Source organism: Rhincodon typus, chromosome 4 (genome assembly GCF_021869965.1).
Source record: "Rhincodon typus isolate 14 chromosome 4, sRhiTyp1.1, whole genome shotgun sequence".
NCBI lineage: Eukaryota > Metazoa > Chordata > Chondrichthyes > Orectolobiformes > Rhincodontidae > Rhincodon > Rhincodon typus.
The window spans coordinates 84,686,046-84,706,177 of NC_063335.1; the positions used below are offsets into that span (position 1 = coordinate 84,686,046).

Genomic DNA, 20,132 nt, shown 5'->3' on the forward strand with positions numbered 1-20,132 from the left:
TTGACTCTGAACTGCCTGCTGAGCAATTAGGGATGGGTAATAAATGCTGCCTAGCCAGTTACACCATCATCCCATGAACGAATAAAGAAAAAAAACATTATTTTATTCTGTCATGCAAAGTATCACACCCACTCCTTTAAATAAGTTTTTAGTCACCCCTCTGAATATTTTATTCTTTAGCTTGATGTCATCTTTTGGCCAATTACATTTCTACAAAAGACTGGGATGTTTTCCTTCAATAATAACATATAAATTCAGGTTTATTGTTGTAGTTAGACTATAAGCATGGAACTCTCATCCAACTCTGCTTCTGAATAAAATGCCTAATGCAACAGATTCAGTTGTTGGATTCCAATCTCAACAAACATAAATGTTTTCTTCTACTAGTATGATAAGGAGTCTTTTAAACAGGTAAACATAGACCATGAAAGGCTACCTGTTGTTTTTCTTTTCCTTAACTAATTATCGGATGAAACAGATTATTTTTAGCCAATCCTATTATCATATCAAGCTTTAAAACCATCCTCCTCTTATCTAGACTACACAGCTGCCTAGCTTCCACAAATACATATCAGAGAAGAGAAAGAATTCAAAGGCACCCCACATGCATAATTATGAACCAGAGAATATGTAATTAATATGTAATGTTATGGGCCAGACCAAAACCCTCAACATATATTAAGAAGATACTCTAGACCCTAATATTTTCGTATTTTAAAGGTAAGTTAAGGCATTGTGTTCTGGATGCAATTTGATTGGTCAAACTACAAAACTTGAATCAAAACACACTTTATTCATACATTATAATTAAAATACATTCAACTTAACTGTAGCTCTATCAAAATGCTTAACAAATAATATATATAAACTACTACTACTTAACTGTTAGAATGTAGTAACACTTTATAAACACACCCTTGCAAAGGCAAATTCAGTAGAATAGATTGTCTCAACTGCAATTCTAGCAGCAGGAAGAAAACCCTAGTTTTTATCTGTAACACAGAGTGGAATAAAGGCCTCAACATTCAGCTTCAAGATCCCAGAAACTGCCACTGAAGGATAAAACTGAAAAAAAAACCCTGGTTCTGTGGAAGCATGAACTCACCCATTCAGGCTGCTTCTATTGTTCCAACTTTTAAACAAAAACTCAAGGCCTCACAAGCTGTTTACTTTCTTGGCTTTAGAGCAGATCGTTCGGCACCTCTGTCTCCACCTTTCTTTATTAATAAAATCAGGAAAAAAAATACACCTCTTGAAGCCATAGTATCTTCACGGTATAAGTATGTATAATATGCGTAGGTCTTGTACAATGTCAATGCAGTAGCAACTTGGTTTCATATAATGCTTTTAATGTAATAAAATGTCAAAAGGTACTTCTTGATAGCATTTCAAATTAAAATTTGGATTGAACCACATATTAGCACAGAAAGCGACAAATGTTAAGGATCAACTTAAAGGAGGATAATGAGGTAGAGAGATTTAGGGAGGGAATCCCATAGCTGAAGTTATGTTTGACAAAATTAGAGCAATTAAAATTAGGATGCATGGGAGGCCAGAATTAGAGGATACCAGACATCCAAAAGCGTTCAGTGGTTGGAGGAAATTAGAGATAGGGAAGGGCAAGGACATTGAGGAATGTGAAAATGAAGAGGAGAACATTATTTTAAAGGTCCTATTCAATTGTTAACCAATATAGATCCATGCACCAAGGTAACTGGTAATAGGTGATAGGTGTGAGTTAGGACACAGACCACAGAATTTTCAATGATCTCAAGTTTGCAGAGGGTCAAATGCAGGAGGTGGAGGTGATTATGTTGGAATAAACAAATTTAAAATTCATTAAAATTTTAACAAAAGTGATACAGAAACCATCTCTTGCAAACAAATGCCAATAACATAAAGACTAATTCCAAGTATCCTTGCTCACATCAGAAAAGTTGTGTTTAGAGTCATAAAGTCATAGAGATATACAGCACAGAAACAGACCCCTTAGTCCAACTCGTCCATGCTGACCAGATATCCTAAATAAATCTAGTCCCATTTGCCAGCATTTGGACCATATCCCTCTAGACCCTTTCTGTTCATATATCCATCCACCTATCTTTAAATATTGTAATTGTACCCACCTCCATTATTCTCTCTGGTAGCTCATTCCATACATGCAGTACTCCCTGCATGAAAAATTGCCCCTTAAGTACCTTTTAAATTTTTCCTGTCGCACGTTAAACCTGTGCCCTCTAGTTTTGGACTCCCCCACCCGAGGGAAAAGACCTTGTCTATTTACCCTATCCATGCCCTTCATGATTTTATAAACCTCTATAAGGTCACCCCTCACCTCCTCTACTCCAAGGAAAATAGCCTCAGTCTACCCTGCTGCTCAAACCCTCCAAACCTGGCAACGTCCTTGTAAATCTTTTCTGAAACATTTCATGTTTCACAACATCCTTCTTATAGCAGGGAGACCAGAACTGCACGCAGCATTCCAAAAGTGGCCTAACTAATAACCTGCACAGCCGTAACATGACCTCCCAACTCCTATACCCAGTGCACTGACCAACAAAGGTAAGCATACTAAAAGCCTTCTTCACTATCCTATCTACCTGCAGCTCCACTTTCAAAGAACTATGAACCTGCACTCCAAAGTCTCTTTGTTCAGCAACACTCCCCAGGACTTTCCTATTAAGTGGATAAGTCCTGCCCTGATTTGCCTTTCCAAAGTGCAGCACCTCACATTTATTTAAATTAAACTCCACCTGCCACTCCTCAGCCCATTGGCCCGTCTGTTCAAGATCCCATTGTGCTCTGAGATAACTTTCTTCACTGTCCACTATACTTCCAGTCTTGGTATCATATGCAAACTTACTAACCATACCTCCTATGTTCACATCCAAATCATTTATATAAATGATGAAAAGCAGTGGACCCAGCACCTATCCTTGTGGCACACCGCGGCTCACAGGCCTCCAGTCTGTAAAGCAACCCTCCACCACCACCCTCTGTCTTCTACCTTGGAGCCAGTTCTGTATCCAAATAGCTAGTTCTCCCCATATTCTGTGTGATCTAACCTTGCTAACTAGTCTACCATGAGGATCCTTGTCGAATGCTTTACTGAAGTCCATATAGATCACATCCAACGCTCTGCCCTCATCAATCCTCTTTGTTACATGTTCAAAAAACTCAGTCAAGTTTGTGAGACTTCAAGGGAGTATGGGCAGTCAGTGCTCCAACATTCTAGCCTGAATTCTCCAAAATAGGTTTTAACAAATGTGACGTTTCTCACTGGGACTTCAAGAGTATAAATTTGACCTATATAGTATTTAATGAAATGGAACAAAATCAATATCTGATTCACAATAAGTTACCTTTAAAACAAAAAGGGTACCTGATAAGATACCTTGGTCAGCACATGACAAAATAATTTCCTTATAGACGTGTGAGTTACATACAAGAAAATGCATGGATAAGTATGTCTCAAAAATCAGAGAAAGCAAACAATATTTGTCTTTTAGTAAATCCAATAGTGCCATCTCTTGGACATGTTTTTGATTGCAGCTATTGCTCTTATAAGAAAGAAAATCTTGCATTTATATAGCACCTCCCAAAATTATTATATTCTTTCATACTTAATATAGAGCACACACTTTAAAATACTTTATTATCAAGAGTAGTAGACATTTTGTATTTGATAAAACCACCACAAATAATAATGACCATATAGACAAAAAAACAAAAGAACTGCAGATGCTGGAAATCCAAAACAAAAGCAGAAATTACTGGAGAAAGCTCAACAGGTCAAGCAGCATCTGTGGAGATAAATCAGAGTTAACACTTTGGGTCCAGTAACTCTTCTTCAGAACTGATCGTACTGGCAGCTATTCATTCTCCTAGGCTGACAGTTATCCACTCCTTTGTCAGAAATCACAGGACACCAGGTTATAGTCCAACAGGTTTATTTGAAAACACAAGCTTTTGGAGCCTCGCTCCTTCTTCGGGTGTTAGTGAGGGAGGTAGTATCAGACACAGAATTTATAAGTAAAAGATCAAAGGGTCACATAACTGACGAGGATGTATCAAACAAACTTAAGATGGTGTTAAATCTTTAAACAGTTTGAAGGTTTTAATTGATTAATATGCATATGTAAATCCACAAATTTCTTTCAAGCCACTGCCCTAAGAGAATGAAAGGTTTTATCAGTGTAAAGAAGTGACATTTTAGGTCAGACAATGCCTGTTAGGTGTGAGGCCTTGTTTAGAATCTGTTTGTGTTTTGGTTTGGAGTCAGTCTGGTTTTATTTCTAAAGTAGGAATTTATAAAACACCACATTGATTGACCGTCTATAAATTGTGTGCATTTTGAACAATTATAGAATTTATCTGCAAATACAAATTCATCCCATAGATTTACGTGTGTTTGTGTGTGTGTGTGTGTGTGTGCATGAGAGAAAGGGGGTGAGTGTGTTTGTGTGTGTGTGTGTCTGTGTGTGAGGGAGGGGGGAGAGTGTGTGTGTGTGTGCATGAGAGAAAGGGGGTGAGAGTGTGTGTGTGTGTGTGTGTGTGTGTGTGCATGAGAGAAAGGGGGTGAGCGTGTTTGTGTGTGTGTATATCTGTGTGTGTGTCTGTGTGTGAGGGAGGGGGGAGAGCGTGTGAGTGAGAGGGGGGTAAGTGTGTGTGTGTGTGAGAGAGAGAGGGGGGGTGAATGTGTGTGCGTGCGTGTGTGTGTGTGAGTAAGAGGGGCTGAGTGCTTGTGTCTGTGTGTGTGTGGGAGAGAGAGAGAAACAGTGTGTGTGAGTGAGACAGAGTGTGTGTGCGTGTGTGTGTGGGTGAGAGAGAGAGAGTGTGTCTGTGTGTGCGTACATGTGTGTGTGTGGGTGAGAGAGTGTGTATTTGTGTGTGTGTGTGTGTGTGCGACTCTGCGTTGCTGTGTTTCCCGAAGTCCTCCTTGGAGGACGTTTATCCGAAGATCCGAAGCCGAATGTCCTTGACTGCTGAAGTGCTCCCGATTATCCGTTCACCTGTTGTCGAAGTGTCTGCATGGTTTCGCCAATATACCATGCCTCGGGGCATCCTTACCTGCAGTGTATGAGATAGATGATGTTGGCCGAGTCACATGAGTATCTGTTGTGCCCGTGGTAGGTGGTGTTCCCACATGTGATGGTAGTGTCCATGTCGAAGATCTGGCGTGTCTGGCAGAGGTTGCTATGACAGGGTTGTATAGTGTTGCGGTCGATGTTATCCTGAAGGCTGGATAGTTTGCTACGAACAATGGTCTGTTTAAGGTTTGGTGGTTGTTTGAAGACGAGAAGTGGAGGCGTAAGGGAGATCTTGGCAAGATGCTCATAATCAATAACGTGTTGAAGGCTGCGAAGCACATGGTGTAGTTTCTCCACTCTCGGGAAGTACTAGACCTAATCAATCGTATCCTGTGTCATTACGTTTTTCGCTGTGGCACATCGGAACTGGCGATCGATGAGTTGAGCATTGTATCCCGTTCCTTCAACATCTTCAGGTCTGTCTAACTGTTTTTCTCTCACTTTGGGCTCCATCTCTACCTATCATTTACTTCATAACCCTCCCCCCACCATATCCTCTACATAAAAACCGACCTTTTCCTAACTACTGTCAGTTTTGAAGAAGGGCCACTGGTCCCAAAACGTTAACTCTGATTTCTCCCCACAGATGCTGCCGGACCTGCCGAATTTTTCCAGCAATTTCTGTGTTTGCGGCCATATATCAAGATTTGATTACAGGCAGAATGTTAGCCTGGACACTAGAGAGGGAGGAAGAGGGTGGGTAAGTCAAAATTGCTGCCTAGAAATTATCTTTGCACAGAGCCAGGAATCTATAACATCTAATTGAATCACTGGTACAGATTGGAACAAGTGACTTTGGGCTAGGTACAACATGTAAAAACAACAAACTGGATTTTCATGGAGTAGGCAGGGAAGTCAAGACAGGAAACGTCCTGACTCAGAAGAACCATCTCCACTATAAAGACCATTACTCACCATTTATTTTTTACAGGGAAGTTGGAGGGCAGTGAGTGAGTTGAAGCTGCAGCAGTAACAAACACAGAGAATGCTGGAGGAACTCAGCAGGTCTGGCAGCATCTGTGGAGAGAGAAACAGTGTTAACATTTTGAGTGTGGTATGAATCTTCTTCAAGCACTCATCCCCTCACCTCCACATACACCTTATTCCCCTCCCCTGTCCACTCATATCCCAAGACTCCTCCATGTTCCCTAAAATTCCACACGCCTTCTTCAATCCCCTTTATCTCCCATGGCCAATTACCAAGCATCAAAGATGGGCAAATCTGAGAAGTAATGTCTTTGAAATAGGCATTAACAACAAACTTGTGGCAATATAGTAGAGTTCTCATTCAAACATACTTCATAAATCTATTCCACAGACAATGAAGCACAATTAAATTGCAAAAACTGATGGCAATGGGTGAAATCTTATGAGTCTGAGCAATGTGGGCTATGATGAGGCGTGTGGCAGAATTGGATAACAAGTGCAGTGAGGCTCATCTCAATGTTTAGATCATCTTGCTCCATCTTTTATATTTATTATAAACAGCATGGTGAAATTGGTACTCTGCAGCAGCAAGTACCCCGATTGCCACAACTCACCTTATTAATTAGATTTAGATTTATTTATTTGTTACATGTACTTTTGTATTCCTATACTTAGTACAACAAAAACTGCACATAGTCACCATTCACTGGCACCCACGTGGTTACAAAAACCAGAATTAAAAGATTTAAGGTTAAGATTAAAAGGTAAGCAAAAAAAAAATCCAGATCTCAGAATCCCCAGTCCCATCTCCAGGCGCCGCTCCAATCGCTAGGACACCCAGTAGGCCACCATCGCTGCTGCCATGCAAAAGGCCCGCTCACACCGCCACTGTCCCCCGTCGCCCACTCTCACCGCTGCCCCCCACAGCCTGCTCTCACCACTGACTGCTGCCCCCTTGCCGGCCGCTCTCACCGCCGCCCCCCCCACCGCCCACTCTCACCACCGCCCCCCACAGCCTGCTCTCACCACCGACTGCTGCCCCCTCACCGCCCACTCTCACTGCCGCCCTCCACCGCCCGCTCTCACCACCGCCCCCCACAGGCTGCTCTCACCGCCGACTGCTGCCCCCTCACCGCCCACTCTCACCGCCGCCCCCTCCACTGCTCACTCTTACTGCTGAACCGCCCCACTCTTGATCTGCCGCTGTCACTCCGGCCTACGCTCGATCCACTGTTGCTGCAGGACATGGCCTGCACATTCAGCTCCCGCTGCGGGGTTCCTGTTCGCAACCCGGCTCCTTCCCTACTCCTTAAGTGGGCAGTTAAGCGGGGGGCGGGGTGGGGGTGGTGGTGTACAATTACTGCATAGAGGAGAGAGAAGGAAAGAAAAAGAAAGGAAAATGAAAGGGAACTGGCGAACAGAGTGGAGCTCCGAATGGAGCGGCTTATCCTGCTGCCATCTTGCCTCCGATCTTACCAAACTTGACAAACACATTAGACATTGGAAAAACTCAACAAGGAAACCAGAGTGGGTACCTGGCAGATTCAGCTCACCACTTGCTCCACAAGGCCTCCATGTTCGAAAAGAGGCGCCAGCATTTCAAGTCACACTCCCTTGGCACCAGCCACATGTACTCACATCCACACACATTGATGTCCAACATGTGCCAGTCCTTAAGGATCCTCATGGCATATTTACAATCCACTTACAGAATGCTTCTGCATGTCAGTGCTACATCACGGAATGAACCAGCAACGGTCACTGTAATGGTTCTGCAAGGATACTTTGCACTCATGGACAATTATCAACGCATGAACTGGACCAATCTGCATCTCCAGGTTCTTCGCTTGCTGCCATAGTGCGCATTCACATTGAGCCTATCTGGATATTCACAGCATCTGTCTCTTTCATTTCCTTACGTCCTTGTGCTTTGCGCCTCAACAAGAGATACCAGGGTCATATTACTGCTGCCATACCGTTTAGCGCAGACTCAAAGTCAAAAAGTTTCTCATTGTTGTCAACAAGCCTCAGTCAATGGGGATTGCCTTTGGTCAGGAGGTCCTGGCAGAGTAAGTCAAGGGCAGCCTCAAATCTCAGTTCAGAGCCTGTTCAAGGTAGTCAGAGTCAGGATCCTCTCTACATGATGGATGAGGAGCTGAGTGACGGATAGCACACCACTCATCTTGCCTCTTTAATGCCCCAGTGTGAGCTGTTTTCCTGAAATGAGAGAGAGGCAGATATTAAGGGTGACACAGCTGTTACTGTTGGTGCAGATGGGGAGGTGTCCTGAGTGAGTGATTAGGCAGCATAGCGGGCAGAGTTAGTGGTGTCAGGGGCCAGGTGACAGCAAGTAGGAAAGATGTTGCAGGCAATAGAAAAAGTGTTAGAGAATGAGCCTTCGTGTGATGAGTGTACAGTAGCAGACGTAAATTGAGGATGAAGTATTGGAGAGAAGATGGTGGCCCTTATCTTGGCAGAGTAGAGAAGGACATTGACATTTCTACATTGTTGTGTATTCCTCCAGGCAGTTTAAATTGCTCTAACCCTGGTGGCAATCTCAGACCAGGTTAAAATGATCTGGTATCATGGGCTCCAGTGCTAGTCCTAATATTCCCCTGTCTAACATGTCTGGGGCAAATGTAAGAAACCATGCAGGCCAGCTCCAGTCTGTCAGCATTTCTCCAGGGCTTTTAAAGATGGGGCAGACACAAGGAGCGCCACAGTTTCAGTGAATATCTGCCGAGTGGTGAATTGTCCTGGAATCAGCGTGCGGTAAGATGGGGTGGAAATTATACATGAGAAATACAATAGGGTTGTGATAGGTCATCAATGAGGCACGTTTGGTATGACAGGTCGAGAAAACTATTGGTCTCACAGCAAATTCCCTCCAAAATATTCAATGCAACTCAGACTTAGACAATACAATTCACAAGATTCAGTTCCATCTTTTTTGCTAACCTACAAGAGATGTCCTGTGTATCAATGCACTCCAGGAACCAGGTATATTTTCTTCTCAAATGCTGATTTTCCCTTAGTCAAGAAGGGAGATAGCAGAAACTGTAGACCAGTTAGCTTAACATCTATTATTGGGAAATTGTTGGAATTAAGGAAGTATTAGCAGGACATTTAGAAAGTCAAATCAAAATCCATCAGTCAGCATGGTTTTTTGAAGGGTAAATCACATTTGACAAATTTGCTAGCATTCTTTGTAGACGTAAGAAGTGGATACTGAAGGTCTTGAAGATGTGGTAAAGCTGGACTTACAGAAGGCATTTGATAAGGTGCTGCACAAAATTTTAATACACAAAGTAAGATCGCAGGGAGTTAGGGGCAATTTATTAGCTTAGATAGAGGATTGGCCTAACCGACAGAAAGCAAAGAGTCAGAATAAATGGGTCTTTTTTTTCTGGTTGGCAAGTTGTAACCAGTGGGGTGTTACAGTGTTCAGTACTTGGACCCCAACTATTTACAATATGTATGAATGACTTGGGTCAGAATAGAACATGCAATAACCAAATTTGCAAATAACATTAACATTGATGGAAAAATGGCAATGAAGAAATGACAAATTTACAAATAGGTATGAATTGGTTAGGTGGATAGGTTAAAATTTCGCAAATGGAGTTTAATGAAAATGAGTGTGAGGTTATCCACTTGATCAGAACAAAAAAGGCAGTTTATTATCTAAATGGAGAGAAACTTCAAAATGTTTTTGTGTAGAAGGATCTGGATGTCCTCATGCGTGAGTCACAGGAAGCTAGGGTGCCAGAACAGTAGGTAATAAGGAGGGCAAATGGAATTTTAGCATTTATTGCTAACACTATGGAGTATTAAACAAGGTAGTGTTGTTGCAATTGTACAAGGCACTGGTGACACCACCTCTGGAGTACAGTGCACAATGTTGATTCTCTTACATGAGGAAGGATTTAATTGCATTGGAAGCAGTTCAGGAAATGTTGACTGGATTGATTCCAGAGATGAAAGGCTATCCTGATGAAGAGAAATTGAGCAATTTAGGACTATAATCGCTAGAATTTAGAAGGATGAGAGAAGATCTGATTGAGGTATATAAGACGCTGAAGGGGGTTGACAAAGTAGATGTAGAACAGATGTTTCTCCTGTGGAGCAAAAGTCCTGAGAGGTCATAGTTTTAGGCTAAAGGGTGGCAGATTTAAAACAGCTGAGGAGAAATTACGTTTCTCAAAGGGCCATGAATCTGTAGAATTTACTACCCCAAACTGTGGTGGATACCAGGACACTGAATAAACTTCAGGATGAGATAGACAGATTTTTAATTAGTAACGGGTCAAAGTCTTACGGGGACGGCAAGAAAGTGGAGTTGATGCTGAGATGAGATCAACCATGATCATATTTGAGATCATGACATCTAGAATTCTCAAGCAGCGTATTTTTCAGTGTTGAATGCAAAATAGCATTAACACATATACAATGCTGTTGAATGTAATCGCCAACTTATCCATGAGGAAAAAGCCCTATAACCGATCTCTGTAGAATAAACACATCTACCTTTTCATGCAACATCAAGTGAAACTGAAAGGACAGATTTTATTTTGGATTTTGAAGTTTGTTAATGAAAAAAATTCCACAAGCAGGTTACTATTTTTATGTGGTTCTCTACTTAGGATTGAGGTTCCACCGTAGTTAACACTTCTGAAGTGCTACGAATTACATATTCTTATAAATGGGGTCCGAATCCAAAAGAGTAGCTGGGGCTTGAACTGTGCACACCTCCAATGGGGACATCAAGGGCAGGAGTGCTGCTTGCAGGCAGGATGCCAGCACTCTTATAGTATGCCAGCAAAAAAAATGAGGAACAATTCACGGAATTTGGATGGTCACTTTTATAGGGATCCTGAGTCTGTTCAACTTGGTGAAAATTAGGGTCAGGATTCCTCTATAATTAAACATTGCCATCTATAAAGCAAAATTTTGAACACAGAAGTGAACATATTCCAGTCAACATTTCTTCTCTTATATTTCTTTTCAATTCCTATCTAATTAGAAATGTTTCAGCTAGGGAATATCAGTAAGGTAAAAAATGTCACACTTCAATGTTATATGTAGAGCAAGAAATCTTGCTTGTTTCAACAAGATAATTTATATTTATTCACTTATGCTAATTGGCCGAAATATTCAATTGGTCAAGTAGGTACATCACCATAATCTCAGAGCACAATAGGGCTGCTTTCTCATTAGAGAGAGTTGACTGGTGGTGGTTTAAGATGAAGTCCCCAAACCTTAGGTGAGATGTGTGATTATGAAAGTAGGACCTTCATGGTGAATTAAATCCATCCTGTTAGCATGACTCTGCATTACCTACCAGTCATCCAGTTAACTGAACTTAACGACTCCCACTGGCCAATTATTAACCCAAACAGACAAGTAAAATTTGCCAGATGGATCAGAAAAGCTACAATTCAGAGATGAACAATAAAAGAATGGTCAAACAAGGAATCAAGTGAACAGAGGAGATAGTCACCAGCACCTAAAAGAGCCTTGTGTTTCTCAAACATTGTGAGAGGTCGTGGATACAGCAGCTTCATAAAGGAAAGAGTGGACATATGTGAGAGCAGGAGTGATGATGGGAGATTAAAAAAAAACAGGCAGGGAGGCCTTTCAACTTGCTTCTATTTGTCAGAGCCAAAGTGTGATGTCACAGGAAAACAGGTAGGTGATTGATGGGTACATTTACCATATCTCTTCTGGCTAAGTGGCTTAATTCAGGAGATGCTATTGCAGCTGAACAAGTAGTTAGGAAGTTAAATTTAATAGAAATGGCTGGACAGGTGATGTGTTGCAGTTGTAGAACGTGCGACCTGGTGGGTTCCGCAGTGACCACATCTGCAGCAAATGTTGGCTAATTAAGGATCTTCGGCTCAGAATTGATGAGCTAGAGTCTAAGCTGTGACTACTGCGACACACCAGTGAAAGGAGGAGGTATCTGGAAACTGTAAAGTTCAAGTTTGCATGTTCTCAGAATTCTGAAATGGCACACAGTGAAATCAGTTTAAGGAAGAAAAGTGTGGGTCCAAAACTCCTATTTTGAATTTTAACATGGGAGATTAGGAGGGCATGAAAACAGAGCTAGTGAAAGTGAACTGACAATTTAGGTTAAGGAATCAATCAAAAGAGATACAGTAGCAAACATTTAAGGGAATATTCTAGAAAGCACAGAATAGATATATTCCAAAAACAATCTAAGGGATAGACCTGTCACACTTGATTAGCTAAAAAATTGACAAAGATAGTACCATTTAAAAAAACATATAATTGTGCAAAGGTAGATGGCAGGTCAGAAGATAGGGCAGAATATTAAAAAAAACAAAACATTTTTAAAAGATAAATAAGGAGGGGCAAATTAGAATGAGGGAAAGTTAGTCAAAAATATAAAACAGATAGAAAAAAATTCCTTCAGATATTTAAAAAAAGAAAAGTATTAACAAAGTGTTGATCTTATAAAAAATGAGTCTGGGGAATTAGTAGAGATGGCAGATGAACTGAACAGATATTTTGCACTGGTCTTCACCAGAAAGGATAATAGTATGATTTGGGAAATAGCTGTAAATCGGAAATGAAAGGGAGAGAGGAACTCAAGAAAATAACAATTACCAGGGAAGTAGTACTGGGTAAATTTGTTTTATTTTTGTGTCAGGAAGGAATGAACAATTGCTACAGTTCACCCACATACTCTTTGAATTTTGCCATTGCCTTTCCACCATCTTCCTTTTAAGTAATGTCCCCAATCCATCATATCCTAATTGTGCCTCATACAATTGTAATTTCCTCTATTTAGATTTAGAACCCTAGTATTGGAATCAACTACGTCCCTCTCTATCTTGGCAAGAAATTCCATCACATTATAGTTGCTCTTCCCCAAGGGGCCTCACACAACTCGATTGCCAATTATTCCTTTCTCATTATGCAATAGCCTGGTGTGTTCTGTTCTCTAGGTGTTCCTCAATATATGGGTTCAGAAAACCATCCTATATACACTCCAAAAATTCATCTTCCTCATTACAACTTAAAATCACCCATAATTACATTGCCTGAATTGCTAATTTCCTAGTTAGTTAGTTTAATGCCATTCCCAACATCAGTTTGAGGGTCTCAATACAGCGCCTTTGTTTTATGCCCCTTGGGTTATTTCAGTTCTTCCCACACAGATTCTGCATCGTTAGAGCTGAAATCCTTCCTCATTATTGAATTAGTTTCCTCTTTAATCAGTAAAGCAACTCAACTGTCTTTTCCTTTTTGACTGTCTTTCCAAATACTGGATGTTCAGTTCCCATCCTGGTCATGCTGAAGCCATCGTGTCCCCGACCTGGACTTCCAGGAGCTGTGTCTGGAGACACTTCCTGTACACGTATTGGCCCCCAGGCACTTGAACTGTGCCCAACTTCCCAAAATACAGAAGGAAAATTGCAACACAGCTTTGAATTATTTTGCCAAGACATACCCCTTTAAATTAAATATTTTGGAAGATGGTTAATAGCAAAATATCAATTACTCTAGGGTCATTATTCCCTAGTCCTTATTACTACAGGATATAGTCCTTTCAAACTATAAACCACACTAACAAAAAAACAAAAACACCTCTTCCCCTCTATCAATTTCCCACCGCGTTCCTAGGAGTCTGAGGTGACTTGACTGAAAGATACAAGATCCTAAGGGGACTTGATCAGCTGAAGGTCAAAAGAATGTTTCATCTTGTGGGAGAATCTAGAATTAGGGGTCATGGTTTAAAGATAAGGGGTCACCCATTTATGACAGAGATGAGAAAACATTTTTATTAATCCTAAAGATGTAATTAATTTATTCAGCCACATTACACAATATAACCTATTCTCTGATCAGTTCTAATGCGGAAAGAAACTCTTCCAGCTGTCACTAATAATCTGATTTTTCTAGTTTATATGTAGATTAAAGTCACCCATGAATGTCCCTGTATAACAATCACCCATACTGCCATAAGACTATAAGATATAAGTGCAGAATTAGGACATTGGCCCATTGAGTCTGCTCCACCATTCAATTGTGGCTAATATGTTTCTCAACCCCATTTTCCTGCCTTCTCCCCATAACCCTTCATCCACTTACTAAACAATATCCTGGACATAGTGAGAACTGCCAATGCTGAAGTCAGAGATAACAGTGTGGAGCTGCAGCAGCACAGCAGGCCAGGCAGCATCAGAGGAGCAGGAAAGTTGACGTTTCCGGTCAGTACCCAATACATCAACTTTCCTGCTCCTCTAATCAAGAACCAGTCTATCTTTGCCTTAATGACATTCAATGTCTTATTTCTTCTTGCATATCTTGTTGTCCCACATTTTGTTCACTGATAGGGGACCTGTAGACTACTCCCAGTAGTAACTCCTTTTCCTACTAGTCCTCATCTCTACCTAAACTGGTTGCTTCCTGACCACCTGACACAAGATAATCTGTCACTATTGCATATGCCATTCTTGATTAACAGTGCGATCCTCCATTTTTATCCATTTTTTGGTTTGAATGTCATATACCCCTCCATATTCAGGACTTAATCCTTGTAATCCTGAAACCAAGTCTCCTCAATGACTATGAGATTGAAAATATTAATACAATGTGCACTATCATTTTTTTTACATTATTATGGATGTTACGTAGATCCTTGGGGGACACCAGCTACAAGGAAAGGATGATCAAAGATAGAGCAGTAGTCTGTGAGAATGGTGGGGTACAGGATTACATTTTGAGGATAAAAGATGACAGTGGATGTAAAGGACAGCGGGACGGAATGAGAAGAGAGAGCGGGCTATTAATGATACCAGAACACGGGGAATTAGGATGGTTGGCCGTTTAGAAATGAAGTTGAAGGGTCTAGACCTGAAACCGTCAGCCTTCCGGTTCCTATGATGCTGCTTGGCCTGCTGTGTTCATCCAGCTCTACACCTTGTTATCTCAAGGGAGCTGAAGATGGGTCTCATGGACAAGGTGAGCTATGATAAGGCAGGAGAGGAGATTAGAGAGAAACTGGAGAAAGATGTGAGTTCCTACTTATCCAAGGCTGGTTCCAGTTCTGAGGAAGGGTCACTGGACCTGAAACGTTAACTCTGTTTTCTTCTCCACAGATGCTGCCGGACCTGCTGAGCTTTTCCAGCAACTTTGTTTTTGTTTCTTGTAGGTGTATTCCTTGATTTTTTCTTTCTGCCTCTTCTTACATTCTCTGAGCATCATTTCCCATATTATTATTTTCCTCTCCTACCTTGTCTCTTTGGTGTGCTACTTTTTCCACATTTGATCCCTTGAGCCCATGCTTCCCCAACACTGTTTAGTTAAAAATTCTTTCTACTTTCTCAGTCACAAAGGTCAAAGAATCACTTTCTAATTTATTGACTAGTTTCCTATAACGTGCGTGCACAATCTGTTTCTTAGTTCTGCCCATGTTGGTATCTACATGGACCATGACCAATGGATCCTACATTCTCACTACAATTTCCTTTCCAGTCTTGAGTAGATTTCCCAAATCTTGGCACCAGGCACCTTGCCTCCAGCTTATAAATACTGAGCCAAAGCTGCTTGAATGTCAAACACTACTGCAACACTTTAAGTGATCATCTAAAAGCTTCTTAAATTTTGTGATGATTCTTGCTTCTACCACTCTCTCAGGCAATGAGTTCCAGATACCCACCATCTGCCGTGTGAAAAAATTCTTCCGTTATTTCCCCCTAAACCTTCAGCTCCCTCCCTTAAATCTATGCCCCTTGTGTATTGATTCCTTAACTACGAGGAAATGTTTCTTCCTATGTATCCTGTCTGTGGCCCTCATCATTTCGTACACCCCAGTCAGGTCCTCCTTAGCTTTCTCTAATCTGAAGAAAACAACCCTGGTCTACTTAGTCTGTCTTCGTATCTGAAATGCTTCAAAATCCTAGTGAATCTCTTCTGCACTCTCTCCAGTGCAATCACACCTTTCCTATGATGTGGCAAACAGAACTGTATACAGTACTCCAGCTGTGGCTGAACTAATGTTACACACAGCACCTTCATAACCCCTTTGATCTTGTATTCAATGCCTTGATTTATGAAAGCAAGCATCCCATATGTCTTCTTAACCAACTTTCCTCCTAAGGAACTATGGACATGCACACCAAGGTCCCTCTGATTGTCTGTACTTTGTAGGGTTTTACCATTCAACCACACTCATCAGTCGTGCAAGAACCTACAGAACCCATGACTAGTGACATGAAATTTCCTTGGTTGACAATAATGCTTGTTAACAACTGATTGCCAACAATGTTGATTCAACATGTACTCCCTTGCCTTTTAGTCCTACCAAAATGCATCACTTCATACCATTTTTAAAAATTTATTTGAGAGACATGGGATTGCTGGTTGGCCAGCATAAATTATCCGTCCCTAGTCCAAGATTAAATTCCATTTGGCGCTTTTCAGCCCATTTATATTCCCACAGAGTCAGCTGTGTCTCGACCTCCACAAGATTCTGACCTGCAACTCTAAGCTAAAGAACAAGGGGCAACTGTGCTGGGAAGTTGAATGAGAATCATCAGTCAGTGAGGGCTGTTAACTACATTGCACCAGTGTAGGGCAATTCACAAGCAGTTTCCAGGTTTGTTGCCCCTTTTTGATCACGTGGTTATCAGAGGGCGAAGGGCTGGGGAGCGCGCGGCAGGTGGTTCAGGCGTGGGGGTCGCGCCTTGACGAGGCGTGTGGGGCGCGCGGCGGGGGCGCGCCTCAGGCGGGGCTGCTATTGCTGCTATGGTAACGGGGCCAACTCCGCACTCGTTGGGGACTGGGGTAGTCGGTGTATGGCGCAGGCCCGTTCCGGCTCCGGCTGCGGCTGATGGCTGAAACAACGGCCGCTTTTCCAGTCTCTTTTTAACGAGTCGCGGGGTACGGGGCAACCGTCATGTTTCAGGCCCGAGATCAGGACACGCGAGCCAGGTAAAACTCCCCGTTTACCCTCTGGCCGTGGGACCGTTTCGGGCTCTGTTTGTAGGCAAGCTCGAGGCCAAAGGCCGAGGCTCCATCAGCGGCTTCGGGAACCAGCAACGTCAGTTGGCGGTTAGAAAAAAATCATTAGTCTGAGATCCTGAGTACTTTGCTTTTATTTGAATCTCTAAAATTTAGGGCTTGGATAAGTAGGAACTCACATCTTTCTCCAGTTTCTCTCTAATCTCCTCTCCTGTCTTATCATAGCTCACCTTGTCCATGAGACCCATCTTCAGCTCGCTTGAGATAACAAGGTGTAGAGCTGGATAAACACAGCAGGCCAAGCAGCATCATAGGAGCCGGAAGGCTGACGTTTCAGGTCTAGACCCTTCAACGTGGCTTCATTTCTAAACGGCCAACCGTCCTAATTCCCCGTGTTCTGGTATCATTAATAGCCCGCTCTCTCTTCTCATTCCGTCCCGCTTTCCTTTACATCCACTGTCATCTCTTATCCTCAAAATGTAATCCTGTACCCCACCATTCTCTCAGACTACTGCTCTATCTTTGATCATCCTTTCCTTGTAGCTGGTGTCCCCCAAGGATCTATCCTTGTTCCCACCTATTTTTCATTTACCTTCTGTCACTGATGTCATCCAAAAGTGATGTGTTAGTTTTCACATGTCCACTGACAATACACAGCTCTACCTCACCATCCACCCTCTCCATTTCAGCAGTTTTTTGCAATTAAAATTGCAGAAAACCAAAGCCATCACCTTCAATTGCTGCTGCAGTTCCATTTCCTGACATCTGAACCCACTCCTTACTGTGGAAACTGTCTGAAGCTGAACAATTTCGTTGTATTTGATCCCAGGATAAGTTTGTGACAGTATTGCGGCACCATCCCTGATACCAGATATGCCAATCTTCAGAATATCACCTTTAACCACCTTACACCAACTCATCTGCTGCTGTCATCCATGGCTGTTTTTGGTTACCTTTAGATTTAATGATTCCAATACATTTCTGACAAGCCTCTTATAATGACTCCCATTTCCACTCAGAAATGTGAAATCATCCAAAACTCTGCTGCCCGTGTATTTTCTCACACAAACTCCTGTTCACTGATCACCCCTCTGCTTGCTGACTTGCATTGGTTTCTTGTCAAGTAATGTCTTGATTTAAAATTCCATTCTTCTTTTGAAATTCCCCACAGGCCTCATTCCTCCCTATCTGCATGATGTAAGGAATTGTGGGGTTAGAGAGCTAGTTGTATTTATAAGGTACTACACATAAGGCTACTTAATAAGACAAAAACCCATGGTGTTGAAAGTAATATCCTAGCATGAATAGAGTTGAGTTAAGAAGGGTGGGCATTTTTCAGAATGGCAACCTACAATGACTGGAGTGCCATAACGATCAATGCGAGGGCCACAATGATTTACGATAATAGATTAATGACTTGGTTGAGGAAAGTGAATGTACTATAGCCAAATTTGTGAATGACACAAAAATAAGTGGGAAGGCAAGCTGTGAGGATTGCACAGATTCTGCAGAGGGATATAGACAGGTTAAGCGAGTGGACAAACACTTGGCAGATGAAATATGAGGTGGGAAAATGTGAAGTTATGTGCTTTGACCAGAAGAATAGAGGAGCTGAATATTATTTATTTGGAACAAGTTGCATAACAGAGGGGTTTGGCAGTCTTTGTGCATGAATCACAAAATGCTAGCATCTAAATTCAGTGAGCAGTAGGGAAGATAAGTGGAATGTTGGCACTTAATTTTATAGGTAGTGGAGAATAAAAGTAGGGAGATTTTGCAAAAACTATACAAGACACGAGTCTAAGGAAAAATATCCTGGCATTGACAGCAGTCCAGAGAAGGTTCCCTACATTTTTACACATATGGAGGGTTTGTCTTATGAGGTGAGGTTGAGTCAGTTGAGCCTGTATTCTTTGGAATTTAGGAGAATGAGGAGACCTTATTGAAATATACAAGGTTCTTTGGCTGCTTAACAGGGCAGATGTGGAAAGGTTGTTTCTCCTTGTGACAGAATCTAGAACAAGAGGGCATAATTTCAGAGTAAGGGGTTGTACATTTAAAACACGGATGAGGAGGAATTTCTTCTCTCAGATGGCAGTGAATCTGTGAAATTCCTTGCAGGCGGTTGTTAAAGCTGGGTCATTAAGTATCTTCAACATGCAGATAGATTGTTAATTGGGGAGGGAATCAAGGGTTATGGGGCAAAGGAAGAAGAGTGGAGTTGATGATTATCGGCCCAGCCACGATGTCATCAAATGGCAGACCAGACACGATGGGATGAATGACCTGTTTCTGCTCCTATGTTTAATGATCCCTTTCTAATTAAAGAGGATGGATTGGAGAGTGGGAAGGGAGTGCAGATTTTATGTTTTGGACTTGAATCCTCGCCCTCCCCCTCGAGTGTGAAAAATTCAGAAAACTCGTTAATTTCTGAACCTTCCAGCAGGGTTGAGGAAAGCAGAGCCTCAGATACGTGTGTCACTAATCCACACTGAAGGGGACCATTTTAGTTATGCTGAAAGGCTCTGGTATATTTAGGCCAAGGTCTTCCAGTTGTCAGAGGTTTGAGCTTCAAGTTGGCAACTCCCTGCTCCTCAGGATCCTCCACAAAAATTTCAAATTCTGAGTTAGGCTCAGAAGCTTAGGTATTCTTAGAGTGGGTGTGGTGATGTAGATGGACCATGTGAAAGATAAGCCATAATTGACTGTGTGTCCTGTCTGGGAATTTGAAACTTTTAGCAGGCAATTACCAGGTGTCTGGAACCTTCTTTTTTTTCCAAAAAAATGTTCCTAACTCTAAGTTAGAGTTGGAAACTTTGGATGGTTCCAACAGACTTCACTTTGTGTTGCACAGGAAAAGTTGGAGGTCCTAAGACAATGAGACCATAACACGTCGGAGTAAAAGTAAACCATTCGGCCATTGAGTCTGCTGTAGTTCAGTGAGATCATGACTGATCGGTAATCCTCAACTCCACTTTCCTGACTTTCCCACAGCCCTCGATTCCCCTTAATAACTAAAAATCTGTCTAATTCAGCCTTGACTATACTTATGGCCCAGTTTCTATAGCTTTTTGCAGTGAAGAATTCCACAGATTGATTACACACAGAAGAAAATCCTGTTCT

General features: G+C 41.8%; 2 protein-coding genes across 4 annotated transcripts in view; one reads left to right on the forward strand and one right to left on the reverse strand.

Moving 5' to 3' along the window:
• LOC109911501 (RNA-binding protein 12-like) overlaps nucleotides 1-20,132 on the reverse strand; it is a 137,554-nt gene that overhangs the window by 31,523 nt on the left and 85,899 nt on the right. For 2 of the 3 annotated variants that reach the window (XR_007261872.1, XR_007261871.1), the window contains exon 3: nucleotides 6,006-6,107. The exons of the other annotated variant lie outside the window; for it this stretch is intronic. The gene's annotated coding sequence lies outside the window, so the exon portion shown is untranslated. The remainder of the gene's footprint in view (nucleotides 1-6,005; nucleotides 6,108-20,132) is intronic. 3 annotated transcript variants of the gene reach the window in all.
• Nucleotides 16,762-20,132, forward strand: part of cibar1 (CBY1 interacting BAR domain containing 1) — a 64,527-nt gene continuing 61,156 nt past the window's right edge. Inside the window, exon 1 of the mRNA XM_020510822.2 lies at nucleotides 16,762-16,979. Within this exon, the coding sequence (XP_020366411.1) occupies nucleotides 16,945-16,979 (35 nt within the window). The 5' untranslated portion in view covers nucleotides 16,762-16,944. The remainder of the gene's footprint in view (nucleotides 16,980-20,132) is intronic.